Source organism: Salmo salar, chromosome ssa10 (genome assembly GCF_905237065.1).
Source record: "Salmo salar chromosome ssa10, Ssal_v3.1, whole genome shotgun sequence".
NCBI classification, from domain to species: domain Eukaryota; kingdom Metazoa; phylum Chordata; class Actinopteri; order Salmoniformes; family Salmonidae; genus Salmo; species Salmo salar.
Window position 1 is genome coordinate 55795414 of NC_059451.1, and position 20851 is coordinate 55816264.

The 20851-nt window shown below is 45.3% G+C and overlaps 1 protein-coding gene across 4 annotated transcripts in view; it reads left to right on the forward strand.

Annotated features, from left to right (window-relative positions):
• The first annotated feature begins 6531 nt into the window (after positions 1 to 6531).
• Positions 6532 to 20851, forward strand: part of LOC106560633 (tyrosine-protein kinase RYK) — a 113510-nt gene continuing 99190 nt past the window's right edge. For all 4 annotated transcript variants that reach the window (XM_045687966.1, XM_045687969.1, XM_045687967.1 and 1 more), the window contains exon 1: positions 6532 to 7260. In XM_045687966.1, coding sequence (XP_045543922.1) covers positions 7035 to 7260 — 226 coding nt within the window. In that variant the 5' untranslated portion in view covers positions 6532 to 7034. The remainder of the gene's footprint in view (positions 7261 to 20851) is intronic.

Sequence of the window (20851 nt, forward strand, 5' to 3'; positions counted from 1 at the left end):
AGGCAGTTGTTGATGTGTTCAGAGGGTTCCTGGTTCAAGCCCAGGGTTGGGGCGAGTGACGAAATCAACACTGTTATATGGGCCACCAGGAGGGATCAACCAATGAAGTTGGAAGTCCCACCAAATTGACTACATTAAAATGGTGGAAGCCCTCAATGGCGCTACCCATGCTAAATGGCCTTTTGCCCGCTAGAGCCCTCTATCATTGTCTATGGTATAGGCACACACGCACCCCTCTTTGCCTCCCCCCTAGGCCCCTCCTCTTTCCAATGAAAACTGAGATTGCAAAGGGAAGGTAGAACGACCTGTGTGACTCTAGCCACAATAACGATTAACTACAATAGTGCAATTTGCGGTTCACCGTCAGAATAAAAGTCCCCGATTGAAAGTGATTCAAACGGATACTATAATATTATATATTAGAATCATCATGCCATATTTGGAATAGATCATGCTAAATGAAGTCGGAATGTTATATACATGTAACAAAATACAATAATTTGTTAATTTGACACAACAACAAAAAATCTGTTGAAATCGCACTGTGGATGTAGTAGATTGCATTGGGGGGGGGGCATCTTTATATGCACTAAACAACCTAACCTATGAATGAAATGGGGTATCGGCCTACTCAGTGACACTCACAGAACACTACTGTGTAGAGTTTACACAAATACTAGTGTCTTTAGCTCTTATTGCAGGACTAAGAAAACCAGTGTGAAACATTCAGCGTGTTAAAGCTATGGATAATCAGTGTGAAAACAAGGCAGATGTTTACGGCAAGAATAGGAAAGAGCTCATCCTTGAACTTCTGTAGACATTCAAGATGATGGGATCAAAGGCTGTCTTGCACAGCAAATAACCCAACACAGCGGGACGTGTATCATGTGCAACAACAACAAAACCCCGGCAACATTCATCACAGCTATGTAATCCATGCACCCCAGACATTACTAGTAGAGATGGACATGACAACAGAAAGAAACCTGCCTACACATGTACCTCTATCCAGACATTACTAGTAGAGATGGACATGACAACAGAAAGAAACCTGCTTACACATGTTCCTCTATCCAGACATTACTAGTAGAGATGGACATGACAACCGAAAGAAACCTGCTTACACATGTACCTCTATCCAGACATTACTAGTAGAGATGGACATGACAACAGAAAGAAACCTGCCTACACATGTACCTCTATCCAGACATTACTAGTAGAGATGGACATGACAACAGAAAGAAACCTGCCTACACATGTACTTCTATCCAGACATTACTAGTAGAGATGGACATGACAACAGAAAGCAACCTGCCTCTACATGTACCTCTATCCAGACATTACTAGTAGAGATGGACATGACAACAGAAAGAAACCTGCTTACACATGTACCTCTATCCAGACATTACTAGTAGAGATGGACATGACAACAGAAAGAAACCTGCTTACACATGTACCTCTATCCAGACATTACTAGTAGAGATGGACATGACAACAGAAAGAAACCTGCTTACACATGTACCTCTATCCAGACATTACTAGTAGAGATGGACATGACAACAGAAAGAAACCTGCTTACACATGTACCTCTATCCAGACATTACTAGTAGAGATGGACATGACAACAGAAAGAAACCTGCTTACACATGTACCTCTATCCAGACATTACTAGTAGAGATGGACATGACAACAGAAAGAAACCTGCTTACACATGTACCTCTATCCTGCATACAGAGCAAGCACTCATATGAATTGTCTAGTGTAATCACGTTTTCAGATAAATGTAAATTTTTCATCATGTACACATCAGGATCAACGTTGGTATATTAACCGTACTCAGGAAACTAAATCTACAGTCTACACGTTTGAAAGAGTAGAACAATTATTTTCTGAAGCTACATTTGTAGGGGTAGCATATCGTAGAACATAAAGACATGGGATTTTCACCAGACACAGACCACTCATTTGTGCATTGACAGGTGCGACGGCAAGCGAAATTCCCATTCCATATAAGTGTCTACCATCTCCACTAACTAGAGAGGATTATGACACAATAAGAGAGAGAAAGTGGTTTAGAATATAGATGTCGATAACGTTTACATTACATTTACGTCATTTAGCAGACGCTCTTATCAAGAGCGACTTACAAATTGGTGCATTCACCTTATGATATCCAGTGGAACAACCACTTTACAATAGTACATCTATATCTTTTGGGGGGGGGGGGTTAGAAGGATTACTTAATCCTATCCTGGCGTCGTGAGGGAGCTTGTTCCACCATTGGGGTGCCAGAGCAGCAAACAGTTTTGACTGGGCTGAGCGGGAACTGTGCTTCCTCAGAGGTAGGGAGGCGAGCAGGCCAGAGGTGGATGAACGCAGTACCCTTCTTTGGGTGTAGGGCCTGATCAGAGCCTGAAGGTACAGAAGTGCCGTTCCCCTCACAGCTCCGTAGGCAAGCACCATGGTCTTGTAGCAGATGCGAGCTTCAACTGGAATCTGGTCAAGATTTACTGGTGGGATTATAGATGTCTAACAATCTGGTCAAGATTTACTGGTGGGATTATAGATGTCTAACAATCTGGTCAAGATTTAGTGGTGGGATTATAGATGTCTACAACAATCTGGTCAAGATTTAGTGGTGGGATTATAGATGTCTACAACAATCTGGTCAAGATTTAGTGGTGGGATTATAGATGTCTACAACAATCTAGTCAAGATTTAGTGGTGGGATTATAGATGTCTACAACAATCTGGTCAAGATTTAGTGGTGGGATTATAGATATGTAACAATCTGGTCAAGATTTAGTGGTGAGATTATACACATTAAAACCTTCCTAATATTGAGTTGCGCCCCCTTTTGCCTTCAGAACAGCCTCAAGTCATCAGGTCATGGACTCTACAAGGTGTCAAAAGCGTTCCACAGGGATGCTGGCCCATTTTGACTCCAATATTTCCCACAGTTGTGTCAAATTGGCTGGATGTCCTTTGGGTGGTGGACCATTCTTGATACACACAGGAAACTGTTGAGCGTAAAAAACCCAGCAGCGTTGCAGTTCTTGACACAAACCGGTGCGCCTGGCACCTATTACCATACCCCTTTTCAAAGGCACTTAAATATTTTGTCTTGCCAATTCACCCTCAGAATGGCACACATACACAATCCATGTCTCAATTGTCTCAATGCTTCAAAATCCTTCTTTAACCTGTCTCCTCCCCTTCATCTACACTGATTGAAGTGGATTTAACAAGTGACATCAATAAGGGATCATAGCCATCACCTGGTCAGTCTATATACAGTCAATAACAATAGAAAATCTGTATACAGTGTGTGCAAATGAAGTAAGGAGGTAAGGCAATAAATAGGCCATAGTGGCGAAATAATTACAATTTAGCAATTAACACTGGAGTGATAGATGTGCAGATGATGATGTGCAAGTAGAAATACTGGTGTGCAAAAGAGCAGAAAAAAACAAAAACAAATATGGGGATGAGGTAGGTAGTTGGTTGGATGGGCTATTTACAGATGGGCTGTGTACAGCTGCAGCGATCGGTAAGCTGCTCTGACAGCCGATGCTTGAAGTTAGTGAGCGAGATACACGTCTCCAACTTCAGTGATTTTTGTAATTCGTTCCAATCATTGGCAGCAGAAAACTGAAAGGAAAGGCAGCCAAAGGAGGTGTTGGCTTTGGGGATGACCAGTGAAATATACCTGCTGGAGCACGTACTACGGGTGGGTGTTGCTATGGTGACCAGTGAGCTGAGATAAGGCGGGGCTTTACCTAGCAAAGACTTATAGATGACCTGGGGCCAGTGGGTTTGCCAACGAGTATGAAGCGAGGGCCAGCCGACTAGAGCATACAGGTCGCAGCGGTGGGTAGTATAAGGGGCTTTAGTAACAAAACGGATGGCACTGTGATAGACTGCATCCAATTTGCTGAGTAGAGTGTTGGAGGTTATTTTGTAAATGACATCGCCGAAGTCGAGGATCGGTAGGATGGTCAGATTTACGAGGGTGTGTTTGGCAACATGAGTGAAGGAGGCTTTGTTACGAAAAAGGAAGCCGATTCTAGATTTAATTTTGGATTGGAGATGCTTAATGTGAGTCTGGAAGGAGAGTTTACAGTCTAACCAGACACCTAGGTATTTATAGTTGTCCACATATTCTAAGTCAGAACTGTCCAGAGTAGTGATGCTAGGCGGGCGGGCAGGCGGGTGCGGGCAGTGATCGGTTGAAGAGCATGCATTTAGTTTTACTAGCTTTTAAGAGCAGTTGGAGGCTACGGAAGCAGTGTTGTATGGCATTGAAGCTTGTTTGGAGGTTTATTAACACAGTGTCCAAAGATGGGCCCAGATGTACACAGAATGGTGTCTATCAAAACAAGTGTACTAATGCCTCCTGCTTCTTTTGTTTGCCAAGAATTGAAGAACCTATACTGGTACAACGTAGGTGTTCTGCCTAAGGTGCCCATAGTAGAGTTTACTTGGTGTCGTTCTGAATTAGAGGGAGTGAGAGTACCTGTGCATGTCAGATCATCTCATGGGTTGCCAAAGACATGGAGCATAGAGCGAATAATGAGACAAACGTAACATTAAGTTATTGAATAATGAGACAACCATAATATTTTGTTATAGAATAATGAACTCCTTACAGCAATGCCAAACTGAAATCAAGGGCATTCTGTACAGATTGGATATTGTCCTTGATTATGAATTCTGGCGTTGATGCCCTAAATTTTAAAAAAAACTGTCAGACGGAAGCAGTTGTGGTATCTATGTGTGTTTGTTTTCCAAAGCAGTCCTTTCAGGGTAAAGAATGAACCTATTTTGTGACAAAGGACTGTTGTATGAGTTGACAGAAAACACAGTGCTTGTTTAGAAAGATGTAGCTGAGTGATATAATTTTATGATATGCCCGTTTTGAATTACTTTATGAAGTTAATGAAGTCATCTAATGAAATATAGATGGCTTGAATCTCAGAGGTTTCGTTTTGTGTTTCATGTAATCTTTACAAAGTTGTGTTCTGTGAGTGTCACTGAGTAGAATGATAGGCCATTTCAAGGGGTGCACAATCTCTCATTTAGGCTGTACACATCCAATATGTACTGTATGTTCAATACTCACTGTAGGCTGTATGCTTAATGTGTCTCATTTCACACTGGTTTTTAGAGTCCCACAGTAAGAGCTAATACTATAATATTTGTGTTTTGTGAGTGTCACCGAGTAGGCTGATACCCCATTTCATGGGTGCAACATCCATAGGTTAGGTTGTACAGTATAGTGCGCAGGAGGGCATGGGATGCCCACAATGCAATTCTTGTAGATCCACAGTGCAATTGCAACTGATGTTTACTTCTTTTGTGTCAAATTAACAAAGTATTATCTTTTGTTGAATTTATATAACAACTTTCTGACCTTGTTTAGCGTTATCTAGTCCAAATATGGAATGATTCCAATATTGATATCGTTTGAATCACTTTCTTTTGGGGGACTTTTATTTTGAAAGCAACCACTCAATCCACTATTTGGGAAGTGTGCGGGAGGGCATGGGACAGAGAATTGTGTAGTTCCGGTGGATAAAGTTGTGTATGTCAACTGTAAGGGTGCTCATGTATTTATTTACCTTTTATTTTAAACCTTTATTTAACTAGGCAAGGTAGTTAAGAAGAAATTCTTATTTACAATGACGGCTTAGGAACAGTGGGTTAACTGTCTTGTTCAGGGGCAGAACGACAGATTTTTACCTTGTCAGCTCAGGGATTTGATCTTGCAACCTTTCGGTTACTAGCCCAATACTCTAACCACTAGTCTACCTGCTGCTCCATGTTGCTGGCGATCGGAAGTGTTTGGAGTGAGAGATGCAGGTTGAAGTGGCCAGAGTCAGAGTAGTGCAGAAGGTGTCGTATGCTGAGGCAGTGAAGAAAGTAGAGGAGGATGGGTCAAGGGTGAGGGATCCTGAGAGGATCCATGTGAGTAGTAGATCTGTGCCATCACAGAGGGATAGGCCAACGAGTGATATATGCTTCAGTAAGGTTGGCTTCTTAGCGTTCATAGCAATGGTTATCAACCGTACCACAGAAATGGAACGTAAATCACAGAAAATAGATGTTGTGGTGGCAGCTGCACAGAAGTATTTTGGTCATACGAGATTTGACTTCAGAAGGGTGTGTTGAGGGGTGGTGTCCCGTCCTCTTCCCAGGTCGTTGGCACGGTGCAGGAACAGATAGGTTCAATGTAGTGGAATGGGGTAGTGGGTTTTTAATGAGTGTAGGTGGCAGCTGCAAAGAATTACCTGGGTGTGTATGAGATTTTACTGCAGAACAGTTTATGGGGTGGTGATTGTTATGAAATAGTGTTATATAGGTGTAGGGTTAGTTGGTGGTGCAATTTTTTTTTCTCCTTTTGGGAACAGGAATAATGAAGAGAATGTTCTGTAGATAAGGCCGTGACTTGGCCTTACACTTGAATGTAGTAGGTGGTGGTGTGTGCACCTTTAAATTGGATGTGATCCGCCAACCCCCAACCCCCAAGAAGGAGGTCACTGTTGTGGCTAACTTCACACAGGTGGAACAACGGACCATGAAAGATGACATGTTATATAGTCGTGAAAATCTTAACTATTTATATTTTCTAAAGTTAAATAGATCTAAGTAATATAATATGTGTAAAAGATTGCGAATCCAGAATTGTATCCAAACATTTGCAAACTTGACAACAAACCAAAAAATATATATAAATTGCATATTGGAGCGCGGTGGAGTCTGGCTGAAGTTAGCTTGTTCGGCTAGTCAGTTAGCTAGCTAGCTAATCAACTATCAAGAAGAACGAACAACCTGGGAGAAACGGCAAAAATAAAAAACAAAAATGATCGTTTGAACATCCAAATAGTAAGGTTGCCTTTAGGAATTAACTTGAGCTACGGATGAATTGTTTTTATTGATGATTTGGAAACAAGGTGTGTGTGTGTGGGGGGAAATCAACTTAGCGAAGAAACACAACTAGCTAGTTAGCTAGCTAGCTACAAGACAAAACTGCAATGTTGTTAGGGCAACAAGGACTGGTTCGCCGCTGTGGCAACCCCTCGGTGTGTAGAGGCTGGCCGCATTCGGTTCAGTGGAGACTCGGGGGTTTATTATTTTTCCTGCTGTTGGTGGAAAGGACCGTGTGTCTCGCCAGCACTAGCAGTGTCCCTGCTCCGGTCATCAACAACCTCCACAGTGTCAACGTCTACATGAGCGAGGAGGAGGTCAAGAAGCTTTTGGGTAAGTACATTGATTTAAAAGGACTGATAACGTTACTCGGAAAAGCTAGCTGTTTTTAACTCATTCATAGACCGTAACAAGCTTTTTAACGTGTATTTAACGATAGTATTTTCTGGACAGGGGGTAAGTTTTAGAGCCCATGACGCTGGTTCTGAACGTTAACGCATCTCTTACGGTAATTCTTCTAATGGTATATTAGCGATCACTGATCCCGACACCTACTATGCGGGATGGAAACAACTGAACAGAGCAGCAAGCCCAGGTTACATGCTTTCTAAGCCAAACACATGCATTATATTCTTAGAAGTATATATAAAAAAAAAAACTGAACGTGAGATGTTGTTAAACCGTCACGTAATGGTATGTCCAAACTCACATTGGCCATATGAACACATTGCATGAACAGTAGGCGATGGGCTACCTTCTATACTGTTTAATAAACGTTCAATGGGGGGCCTTCTTTGACTGACCTTTGCGTTTCTGTTACTGAAATGAAGCTAGGCCTATGTTGGGACTAGCAGTGTAATCACTAGTGGAAAACAACAGCCATCCTGTTCATTGGATGTTTTTAATATGGGCTTTGTTAGCTAGCTAGAGACATGCACTAGAAGGTGGCATGTCTGGAAGCAGTCATTATCTTAGTGAATGCCACAGCAAAACTAGGCCTATTGCCGGAGCAACCATTTCCACAAGCCTCTGGTAATATGGTCTTGGTCCTGTTTGGGATGGTCTTGGTCCCGTTTGGGATGGACTTGGTCCCATTTGGGATTCACGGATGGACTTCCCTTGGAGCTTGTTTTATTATTTTGACCTCTACACATTATAATTGGAAGAAGTGTAAACTCTAACAGCCTATTAGCTAGAACTCCTAACACACGTTCTCTAATAGCAGCAGGTTAAACAAAGGTTAGCCATGTGATGAGAAACCAGCAGCCAGCGGCATTGTACTCATGGCTTCTTGTTCAAACCCTATGCAGATAGTCCAGTGTGTATAATTAGCTCCAATGAGTGTTAAAAGATTAGGAGTTGAGAAATAAAGTTGACATTTATAAAGAACATTCACCTTGTTTCTACAGTTGGTATGTTATTTAAAATATTTTATTCTGTTGCTAATATTCATTACATAGAAATATTTTAAAAGTACTAAAAAATATACATATATTTTTGCGGACCCCCTGGCCTGCAGTACCTCGGCGGAGCCCCTGGTTGAATACCCCTTGCTGTAACATTATCTGTAGCTGTACTTCCTTATGCTCTGGCTAGATGGGGAGATGGGTAGTCTAGTGGTTAGAGCGTTGGACTGGTAACCGGAAGGTTGCAAGATCAAATCCCCGAGCTGACAAGGTAAAAATCTGTCGTTCTGCCCCTGAACAAGGCAGTTAACCCACTGTTCCTAGGCCGTCATTGAAAATAAGAACTTGTTCTTAACTGACTTGCCTAGTTAAATAAAGGTAAGTTAATGTTTTTTAAATTAATGAAATAAAATATTTTTGGGGTAATTTTACCCCCCTTTTTTTTCTCCCCCAATTTTGTGATTTCCAATTGGTTGTTAGTCTTGTCCCATTGCTGCAACTCCTCTACGGACTCGGGAGGCGAAGGTCGAGAGCCATGCGTCCTCCGAAACACGACCCTGCCGAGGCGCACTGCTTCTTGACACACTGCTCGTTTAACCCGGAAGCCAGCCGCACCAAGGTGTCTGGAGGAAACACCGTCCAGCTGGCAACCGCAAGGAGTCGCTAGCGCGTAATGGGACAAAGGAAATCCCATCCAGCCAAACCCTCCCCTAACCCGGGTGACACTGCGCTGCCTTATGGGTCTCCCGGTCACGGCTGACTGTGACACAGCCTGGGAGCGAACCCGGGGATGTAGTGACGCCTCAAGCACTGCAATGCCTTAGACCTCTGCGCCACTCGGGAGACCCCTGGCTAGATGTTTTAAGAGAAAGGGACAAATAATATAACTGAAATTAGCATAACAAAATGGTAAAAATGTAAGCATATCATGATGATCAGAATATGTGCGAGGAATGATATATTCCTCTAATGAGATGCGACTGAGTGATTTTTGAATCTTCTAGGCTAATATTTTCCATGTCATTATTTCTCTCTTATTACGGAGTCCTCTCTAGTCACTTTGAACAACATGCTCTTGGATTGACACAGCCTTCTCACAAGGGATTGACTGCAGCAAGCCCTAGTGATATTGTCTGTTCTTCATAAGGGGATTGACCGCAGCAAGCCCTAGTGATATTGTCTGTTCTTCATAAGGGGATTGACCGCAGCAAGCCCTAGTGATATTGTCTGTTCTTCATAAGGGGATTGACCGCAGCAAGCCCTAGTGATATTGTCTGTTCTTCATAAGGGGATTGACCGCAGCAAGCCCTAGTGATATTGTCTGTTCTTCATAAGGGGATTGACTGCAGCAAGCCCTAGTGATATTGTCTGTTCTTCATAAGGGGATTGACTGCAGCAAGCCCTAGTGATATTGTCTGTTCTTCATAAGGGGATTGACCGCAGCAAGCCCTAGTGATATTGTCTGTTCTTCATAAGGGGATTGACCGCAGCAAGCCCTAGTGATATTGTCTGTTCTTCATAAGGGGATTGACTGCAGCAAGCCCTAGTGATATTGTCTGTTCTTCATAAGGGGATTGACTGCAGCAAGCCCTAGTGATATTGTCTGTTCTTCATAAGGGGATTGACTGCAGCAAGCCCTAGTGATATTGTCTGTTCTTCATAAGGGGATTGACTGCAGCAAGCCCTAGTGATATTGTCTGTTCTTCATAAGGGGATTGACTGCAGCAAGCCCTAGTGATATTGTCTGTTCTTCATAAGGGGATTGACTGCAGCAAGCCCTAGTGATATTGTCTGTTCTTCATAAGGGGATTGACTGCAGCAAGCCCTAGTGATATTGTCTGTTCTTCATAACATTCTAATTCTATATTGCGCCAAATGTGCACCCACCCCGTAACGTTATGTTGGAAAATATTAATGTTACCAATTGCCGGTCAACAACTGCCTGTAAATCCGACTGCATATTGAACGTTGAGATTTGCAGAAAGGTCAGTCTCTTTGGCAAAGGAGTGGAATGTTAGTCTGAGTACCAGTCTCTTTAGCTATCAGATTTATACATCCTGTGAAACATCTGGCTCCTTGTTCTATCTGTACTGCGACTGCCTGACCACTGCAGACGGAGATGAGAGGAGAAAATGGAGCGCATTTTAATTGTGCCTTTAGAACGCTGACATTTTGCCTGACAAATAACCTCGACCCCAAAAATGTCATGACCATCACAGTCCTAATGTGGTTATACTCACCCATATCCTCCCCCATATCCTCCCCCATATTCTACCCATATCCTCCCCCATATTCTACCCCATATACTCGCCCATATCATCCCCCATATCTTACCCATATCCTACCCTTATTCTGCACTTATCCTCCCCCATATCCCTACCCATATCCTCCCCCATATCTTACCCATATCCTACCCTTATTCTGCACTTATCCTCCCCCATATCCCTACCCATATCCTCCCCCATATCTTACCCATATCCTACCCTTATTCTGCACTTATCCTCCCCCATATCCTTCTGACAGCCTGGGTACCAATCTGTTTTAGGTAATATTCCGCTCCTTGTACTCTGTCATTTGCCAACGTTTAGCATAACAGTAGTGTCAAGGAGTGAAACTATAGCAAAACAGACTGGCACCCAGACTACTTCTGCCGTGGCTATTTCACCTTGGTTTAGGTAACAGGTGCTGCCTCTCTGGGCAGCAAGCAAAGCGATTGTGCAGATTTAGTGACTGAGAATGAAAGGGTTATTTGTAAGGGACTGTGATCCTTTGGGGAACCGACCTAGAGTTGTACGTCTGCTCTGCTACATATCACGTTAACATCAGGAGCTCCTGCCTTTTTATCATGGGGTTTGTCCTAAATGGCAGCCTATTCCCTACATAGTGCTCAATGGGTCCTGGTCAAAAGTAGTGTACTACAAAGGGAATAGTGTGCCATTTTGGGCTCATCTCGAGGTTGGATTAAAAAAAAACATTTTCAGGAGTTTGCTGGCTGCAGATTGAAATCATTCCATTAAAAATAGGTCTTCTTTATTTAGGCTTTTCCACAAGAAGTGATTGTTTTGTCACCAAAACTGGTCGGCGTAGCTAGCACAGCTACCAGATATCGATCCTACCAGATACTAGTTCACTAAGTAGTATGCTTAGACCTGAGAACAACAGCAAAACCCTCTCGTCTCCTCTCTCTGACTCTGCACTCCGATAGAGAAGACGTATGTTCCTGCTTTCCACTCATCCCTCTCAGACGTTTCCTCTCCTTCTCTCTGGGGTCTCCAAAGCTCTGTAATTCATTTTACAGATACTTATCGGACTCACTTTGCTGCAGGAGTCACAGGAGTTACAGAGTAGCTCGCTGCTGCAGAGCACAGAACTATGTAACCTTTATTTAACTAGGCAAGTCAGTTAAGAACAAATTCTTATTTACAATGACGGCCTACCCCGGCCAAACCTGGACGACGCTGGGCCAATGTGCGCCGCCTTAAGGGACTATAGCCTACTTGTCTGTTCTTTTTTTTTGTCCTTCTGTCCTCCTTCTGTTCTGTGTACTTTCTGTTCTGTGTACTTTCTGTTCTGTGTACTTTCTGTTCTGTGTACTTTCTGTTCTGTGTACTTTGTCTGTCCTTCTGTTCTGTGTACTTTCTGTCCTTCTGTTCTGTGTACTTTTTATGTTGACAGGTTGTTTTTGTTCTGTGTTCAAACAACTGGTGTGTATTTTAATTATTTATATATTTCACCTTTATTTAACCAGGTAAGCTAGTTGAGAACAAGTTCTCATTTACAACTGTGACCTGGCCAAGATAAAGCAAAGCAGCGCGACGCAAACAACAACACAGAGTTACACATGGAATAAACAAACATACAGTCAATAATACAATAGAATAAGTCTATATACAGTGTGTGGAAATGGCGTGATGAGGTAAGGCAATAAATAGGCCATAGTAGCGAAATATTTACAACTTAGCAAATTAACACTGGAGTGCTAGATGTGCAGATGATGATGTGCAAGTAGGTAAACAGAAGCAAAGGAAACGTGGAGGGACCTACCTGAATTTGTCCAATATAAACGCTTGTTTTTGTTGCAAAAAAGTTTTTTCCGTTAGCAACTGTTAGCAACGGTTTGGACTAATGAGTACACCCAGGTTGTATCTCAGATTTCTCTGCTGCGTTTTGAATGTTGGAACATGATTGGCTGTATTTACGTTACAATCAGTCTGCTCCGATCCCTGGAGCTGACACACCATGTAAACAACGCCGGAGACGGAGTCTTGGTGTTCTGAGCATCTACAGGACAGGGCATGTTTCTCCCTGATTGCCTAAATCAATAAGTACTGTAATATGGTGATAGTTATATTCATAAGACGTAGGCCTAAATAGTGTAATATGACGATAGTGAAATAAGACATAGGCCTACGTAGTGTAATATGACGATAGTGAAATAAGACATAGGCCTACGTAGTGTAATATGACGATAGTGAAATAAGACATAGGCCTACGTAGTGTAATATGACGATAGTGATATAAGACGTAGGCCTAAATAGTGTAATATGACGATAGTGATATAAGACATAGGCCTACGTAGTGTAATATGACGATAGTGATATAAGACATAGGCCTACGTAGTGTAATATGACGATAGTGAAATAAGACATAGGCCTACGTAGTGTAATATGACGATAGTGAAATAAGACGTAGGCCTACGTAGTGTAATATGACGATAGTGATATAAGACGTAGGCCTAAATAGTGTAATATGACGATAGTGATATAAGACATAGGCCTACGTAGTGTAATATGACGATAGTGATATAAGACATAGGCCTACGTAGTGTAATATGACGATAGTGATATAAGACATAGGCCTACGTAGTGTAATATGACGATAGTGAAATAAGACATAGGCCTACGTAGTGTAATATGACGATAGTGATATAAGACATAGGCCTAAATAGTGTAATATGACGATAGTGATATAAGACATAGGCCTAAGTAGTGTAATATGACGATAGTGATATAAGACATAGGCCTACGTAGTGTAATATGACGATAGTGATATAAGACATAGGCCTACGTAGTGTAATATGGCCACCGTTTTAGAAACCACTAGGCCATCTGGATTGTCTCACATCAGGCTGAAAGGGAGGGTGTCAAATTTGGTTAGTCCTGTATGGTTGCGTTCTCCATCTCCTGGTAGAAAAAAAAACATGTTTTGTTTTGGTAAAGTCAAATCCAGCTGTATTCTATCATTGAAAGGGATAAGGCAGGTTCCCCTGGAGGTGCTTTTTAGAAGTACGACTGTCAGGCAGTCTACCAGGGTCTTCTCTAAAGTACCTACAGGTAACTGTCAGTCTACCAGGGTCTTCTCTAAAGTACCTACAGGTAACTGTCAGTCTACCAGGGTCTTCTCTAAAGTACCTACAGGTAACTGTCAGTCTACCAGGGTCTTCTCTAAAGTACCTACAGGTAACTGTCAGTCTACCAGGGTCTTCTCTAAAGTACCTACAGGTAACTGTCAGTCTACCAGGGTCTTCTCTAAAGTACCTACAGGTAACTGTCAGTCTACCAGGGTCTTCTCTAAAGTACCTACAGGTAACTGTCAGTCTACCAGGGTCTTCTCTAAAGTACCTACAGGTAACTGTCAGTCTACCAGGGTCTTCTCTAAAGTACCTACAGGTAACTGTCAGTCTACCAGGGTCTTCTCTAAAGTACCTACAGGTAACTGTCAGTCTACCAGGGTCTTCTCTAAAGTACCTACAGGTAACTGTCAGTCTACCAGGGTCTTCTCTAAAGTACCTACAGGTAACTGTCAGTCTACCAGGGTCTTCTCTAAAGTACCTACAGGTAACACTGCTACGGGAGAGGGGACAAAGACTCAGTCATTGATGTACATTTCTACATACATTTACACCCCTTCTACCTACATATAGTGTTGTTGTCCACTAGCCTGGTAGTGTGTCCTCTCTCTCCGTTTCCTTGTTGCTTCCTACTAGCCTGGTAGTGTGTCCTCTCTCTCCGTTTCCTTGTTGCTTCCTACTAGCCTGGGAGTGTGTCCTCTCTCTCCGTTTCCTTGTTGCTTCCTACTAGCCTGGTAGTGTGTCCTCTCTCTCCGTTTCCTTGTTGCTTCCTACTAGCCTGGTAGTGTGTCCTCTCTCTCCGTTTCCTTGTTGCTTCCTACTAGCCTGGTAGTGTGTCCTCTCTCTCCGTTTCCTTGTTGCTTCCTGAGCAGTTACGTTCTATTTTGCCCTTTCTGTTCAACAGCTGCGCTATACAGCCGTCTGTCTTTCTGCTGTCCAGGGAACAATAGATATATTCAATGAAGTGATTCAGGCTTGCATTAAACACATTGAATTGAAATTGTATCATTATGTATTATGAATGGAAAATAGGAAAATTGCCGTAATTGAAGTACCACTGATCTAGGAACAGTTTTGCCTTATAGATTATTACTGAATGAACAGGGGACCTGATCCTAGATCAGCATTCCTATTCTGAGAGGCTTCATGAATACAGGACCTGACCTTCGTTCCAGGCACGTTCAACTATCATTCAGAAGAATGTCAAGAGTCAGAAGAAAGACGTCCAGGAAACTCATTTTAAGTAACGAGAGAGAAGGAAAGCACGTACCAGACCATTCCGGTGTGTTGTGGTCACTGGACCGTCAGGTCTGGAAGGTTGAGTTATGGACCAAAGAACTAGGGCTGGGAATTTCCAGGGACCTCACGATACGGTACTTGGGTACCGATATGATATGAATTGCGATTCTCACGGGGCGGCAGGTAGCCTAGTGGTTAGAGAGTTGGACTAGTAACCGAAAGGTTGCAAGATCGAATCCCCGAGCTGACAAGGTAAAAATCTGTTGTTCTTCCTCTGAACACGGCAGTTAACCCACTGTTCCTAGGTCGTCATTGAAAATAAGAATTTGTTCTTAACTACCTTGCCTAGTTAAATAAAGGTAAAATAAAAAATAAATTCTATTTGTATTGTGATTCGATGTTCCAAACATATTGCTCACCATGTCTGTTGCAGAGAGGGAGACATGAGAAAATGTTTTGTTCAGTCATGGAAATAAAAGTGCTGAAAACATGTTGGCTAAATATTTAAAATAATTTGGGGAACAAACTATAAAGGAAAATACTGGCCTTTTGGTGACGGTACAGCCAACCATCGCCAATAATATAGTGAAAACTCTACATCGTCTAAAATAATAACCCGATATGTAACTATCTATTCTATACAACCAGAGAGTTGTACGGTAGGCCAATATTACTTGGCCAGTTTGGTTGAATTGCAGCTGTTCGTTCACAAGGGGGCCATTACAATGGGTGTTTTTACCTAGTCCTTTCGACAGTAGTCCTGGACTGAGTGTTAGCCCCAGGATGAGCTCTTTGTTTTGTCAAAAGTCTCTGGTGCCTTTTCAGGTTGGCACAATGCCTGGGTTGCTACCAGGTCTGTATATACACTACTCTCTTTAACACACACTGCCTGCTTTTAACTAAAAGGAATGGATTATTATGGAACCATGGTTAGATAAAAACAGATGGATACATATTCAGAACATTGCACGTTCTAGTCAGTTATTTGGGAGTAGGGTTGTTTTGGTATTCTATTTTCTCTTGTTGTCTTCTCATTTGGATAACTTTACCAAAATTAGCCTACATGTCATGAGGAGAATCCCCCTGGGGTTAAAGAGAGAGAACCAGACCTCTTAAAGGCACCCAGACTTAGCCTGCAGGAAACCAGACCTCTTAAAGGGAACCCAGACTTTTCCTCCAGGCTTCAACACAGACCACAGCATCACTAATTGTTTTCCCACATGACTGACACCCAGGCTGGTGACATAAATCCTTCTGTTGACACTGGGTTCTTTTTGCCAAACTGTCTCCAGTTCCCGTTATCACCTGGAGTCCTCTCCTCTCCACCCCCTCGTCTGGTTGGGCTAAAGAGATCCCTATCTCCTTCTGGGTGTCCTCTGGACAGACTCTGATCCCAACCACTCTAGAAACTAGTACAACTAGATTAAGAAAGAGGCCCTGCCATTTATTTTCCCCATTTTAATGGAAATACCCTTTTTTTTAAATTGGAAATGAACTTTTCATCAGCAGATCGGTGTGTGTGTGTGTGTGACCTGCAGAGCGGTGTGTGTGACCTGCAGATCGGTGTGTGTGACCTGCAGATCGGTGTGTGTGACCTGCAGATCGGTGTGTGTGTGACCTGCAGATCGGTGTGTGTGTGTGTGTGACCTGCAGATCGGTGTGTGTGTGTGACCTGCAGATCGGTGTGTGTGTGTGACCTGCAGATCGGTGTGTGTGTGTGTGACCTGCAGATCGGTGTGTGTGTGTGACCTGCAGATCGGGGTGTGTGTGTGTGACCTGCAGATCGGGGTGTGTGTGTGTGTGACCTGCAGATCGGGGGTGTGTGTGTGTGTGTGACCTGCAGATCGGGTGTGTGTGTGTGTGTGTGACCTGCAGATCGGGTGTGTGTGTGTGTGTGTGACCTGCAGATCGGGGGTGTGTGTGTGTGTGTGACCTGCAGATCGGGGTGTGTGTGTGTGTGTGTGACCTGCAGATCGGGGTGTGTGTGTGTGTGTGACCTGCAGATCGGTGTGTGTGTGTGTGTGACCTGCAGATCGGGTGTGTGTGTGTGTGTGACCTGCAGATCGGTGTGTGTGTGACCTGCAGATCGGTGTGTGTGTGACCTGCAGATCGGGTGTGTGTGTGTGTGTGACCTGCAGATCGGTGTGTGTGTGTGACCTGCAGATCGGTGTGTGTGTGTGTGTGACCTGCAGACGGTGTGTGTGTGTGTGACCTGCAGATCGGTGTGTGTGTGTGTGTGTGTGTGACCTGCAGATCGGGTGTGTGTGTGTGTGTGTGTGTGACCTGCAGATCGGTGTGTGTGTGTGTGTGTGACCTGCAGATCGGTGTGTGTGTGTGTGTGTGACCTGCAGATCGGTGTGTGTGTGTGTGTGTGACCTGCAGATCGGTGTGTGTGTGTGTGTGTGTGACCTGCAGATCGGTGTGTGTGTGTGTGTGTGACCTGCAGATGGTGTGTGTGTGTGTGTGACCTGCAGATCGGTGTGTGTGTGTGACCTGCAGATCGGTGTGTGTGTGTGACCTGCAGATCGGTGTGTGTGTGTGACCTGCAGATCGGTGTGTGTGTGTGACCTGCAGATCGGTGTGTGTGTGTGTGTGACCTGCAGATCGGGTGTGTGTGTGTGTGACCTGCAGATCGGTGTGTGTGTGTGTGTGACCTGCAGATCGGGTGTGTGTGTGTGTGTGACCTGCAGATCGGTGTGTGTGACCTGCAGGTGTGTGTGTGTGTGTGACCTGCAGATCGGTGTGTGTGTGTGTGTGACCTGCAGATCGGTGTGTGTGTGTGACCTGCAGATCGGTGTGTGTGTGTGTGACCTGCAGATCGGGGTGTGTGTGTGTGACCTGCAGATCGGGGGTGTGTGTGTGTGACCTGCAGATCGGTGTGTGTGTGTGTGTGTGACCTGCAGATCGGGTGTGTGTGTGTGTGTGTGACCTGCAGATCGGGTGTGTGTGTGTGTGTGACCTGCAGATCGGGGTGTGTGTGTGTGTGTGTGACCTGCAGATCGGGGTGTGTGTGTGTGTGTGTGACCTGCAGATCGGGGTGTGTGTGTGTGTGTGTGACCTGCAGATCGGGGTGTGTGTGTGTGTGTGTGACCTGCAGATCGGTGTGTGTGTGTGTGTGACCTGCAGATCGGGTGTGTGTGTGTGTGTGACCTGCAGATCGGTGTGTGTGTGACCTGCAGATCGGTGTGTGTGTGACCTGCAGATCGGTGTGTGTGTGTGTGTGACCTGCAGATCGGTGTGTGTGTGTGTGTGACCTGCAGATCGGTGTGTGTGTGTGTGTGACCTGCAGATCGGTGTGTGTGTGTGTGTGTGTGTGACCTGCAGATCGGGGTGTGTGTGTGTGTGTGTGACCTGCAGATCGGTGTGTGTGTGTGTGTGACCTGCAGATCGGGTGTGTGTGTGTGTGTGACCTGCAGATCGGTGTGTGTGTGTGTGTGTGACCTGCAGATCGGGTGTGTGTGTGTGTGTGTGACCTGCAGATCGTGTGTGTGTGTGTGTGTGACCTGCAGATCGGTGTGTGTGTGTGTGTGTGTGACCTGCAGATCGGTGTGTGTGTGTGTGTGACCTGCAGATCGGTGTGTGTGTGTGACCTGCAGATCGGTGTGTGTGTGTGACCTGCAGATCGGTGTGTGTGTGTGTGTGACCTGCAGATCGGTGTGTGTGTGTGTGACCTGCAGATCGGTGTGTGTGTGTGTGTGACCTGCAGATCGGTGTGTGTGTGTGTGTGACCTGCAGATCGGTGTGTGTGACCTGCAGGTGTGTGTGTGTGTGTGACCTGCAGATCGGTGTGTGTGTGTGTGTGACCTGCAGATCGGTGTGTGTGACCTGCAGATCGGTGTGTGTGACCTGCAGATCGGTGTGTGTGACCTGCAGATCGGTGTGTGTGACCTGCAGATCGGTGTGTGTGTGTGTGTGTGTGACCTGCAGATCTGTGTGTGTGTGTGTGTGTGACCTGCAGATCGGTGTTGTGTGTGTGTGTGACCTGCAGATCGGGTGTGTGTGTGTGTGTGTGTGACCTGCAGATCGGTGTGTGTGTGTGTGTGTGTGTGTGTGTGACCTGCAGATCTGTGTGTGTGTGACCTGCAGATCTGTGTGTGTGTGTGTGACCTGCAGATCTGTGTGTGTGTGTGTGACCTGCAGATCGGTGTGTGTGTGTGTGTGACCTGCAGATCGGTGTGTGTGTGTGTGTGTGACCTGCAGATCGGTGTGTGTGTGTGTGTGTGACCTGCAGATCGGGTGTGTGTGTGTGTGTGTGACCTGCAGATCGGTGTGTGTGTGTGTGTGACCTGCAGATCGGGTGTGTGTGTGTGTGACCTGCAGATCGGTGTGTGTGTGTGTGTGACCTGCAGATCGGTGTGTGTGTGTGTGACCTGCAGATCGGTGTGTGTGTGTGTGACCTGCAGATCGGTGTGTGTGTGTGACCTGCAGATCGGTGTGTGTGTGTGACCTGCAGATTGGTGTGTGTGTGTGTGTGTGACCTGCAGATTGGTGTGTGTGTGACCTGCAGATCGGTGTGTGTGTGTGTGTGTGACCTGCAGATCGGTGTGTGTGTGTGTGTGACCTGCAGATCGGTGTGTGTGTGTGACCTGCAGATCGGTGTGTGTGTGACCTGCAGATCGGTGTGTGTGACCTGCAGATCGGTGTGTGTGACCTGCCTGCAGATCGGTGTGTGTGACCTGCCTGCAGATCGGTGTGTGTGACCTGCCTGCAGATCGGTGTGTGTGTGCCTGCAGATCGGTGTGTGTGACCTGCAGATCGGTGTGTGTGTGTGTGTGTGTGACCTGCAGATCGGTGTGTGTGTGTGACCTGCAGATCGGTGTGTGTGTCATGCAGATCGGTGTGTGTGTGTGTGTGACCTGCAGATCGGTGTGTGTGTGTGTGTGTGTGACCTGCAGATCGGTGTGTGTGTGTGACCTGCAGATCGGTGGTGTGTGTGTGTGTGACCTGCAGATCGGTGTGTGTGTGTGTGTGACCTGCAGATCGGGTGTGTGTGTGTGTGACCTGCAGATCGGTGTGTGTGTGTGTGTGACCTGCAGATCGGTGTGTGTGTGTGTGTGACCTGCAGATCGGTGTGTGTGTGTGTGTGTGTGTGTGTGTGTGTGTGTGTGTGTGTGTGTGTGACCTGCAGATCGGTGTGTGTGTGTGTGTGTGTGTGACCTGCAGATCGGGTGTGTGTGTGTGACCTGCAGATCGGTGTGTGTGCTGTGTGTGTGTGTGTGTGACCTGCAGATCGGGGTGTGTGTGTGTGTGTGACCTGCAGATCGGTGTGTGTGTGTGACCTGCAGATCGGTGTGTGTGTGTGTGTGTGTGTGACCTGCAGATCGGTGTGTGTGTGACCTGCAGATCGTGTGTGTGTGTGTGACCTGCAGATCGGTGTGTGTGTGTGTGTGACCTGCAGATCGGTGTGTGTGTGTGTGTGTGTGTGTGTGTGTGTGTGTGTGTGTGTGTGTGTGTGTGTGTGTGTGTGTGTGTGTGTGTGACCTGCAGATCGTGTGTGTGTGTGTGACCTGCAGATCGGTGTGTGTGTGTGTGTGTGACCTGCAGATCGGTGTGTGTGTGTGTGTGTGTGTGTGACCTGCAGATCGGTGTGTGTGTGTGTGTGTGTGTGTGTGACCTGCAGATCGGTGTGTGTGTGACCTGCAGATCGGTGTGTGTGTGTGTGTGACCTGCAGATCGGTGTGTGTGTGTGTGTGTGTGTGTGTGTGTGTGTGTGTGTGTGTGTGTGACCTGCAGATCGGTGTGTGTGTGTGACCTGCAGATCGGTGTGTGTGACCTGCAGATCGGTGTGTGTGTGTGTGTGACCTGCAGATCGGTGTGTGTGTGTGTGTGTGACCTGCAGATCGGTGTGTGTGTGTGTGTGTGTGTGTGACCTGCAGATCGGTGTGTGTGACCTGCAGATCGGTGTGTGTGACCTGCAGATCGGTGTGTG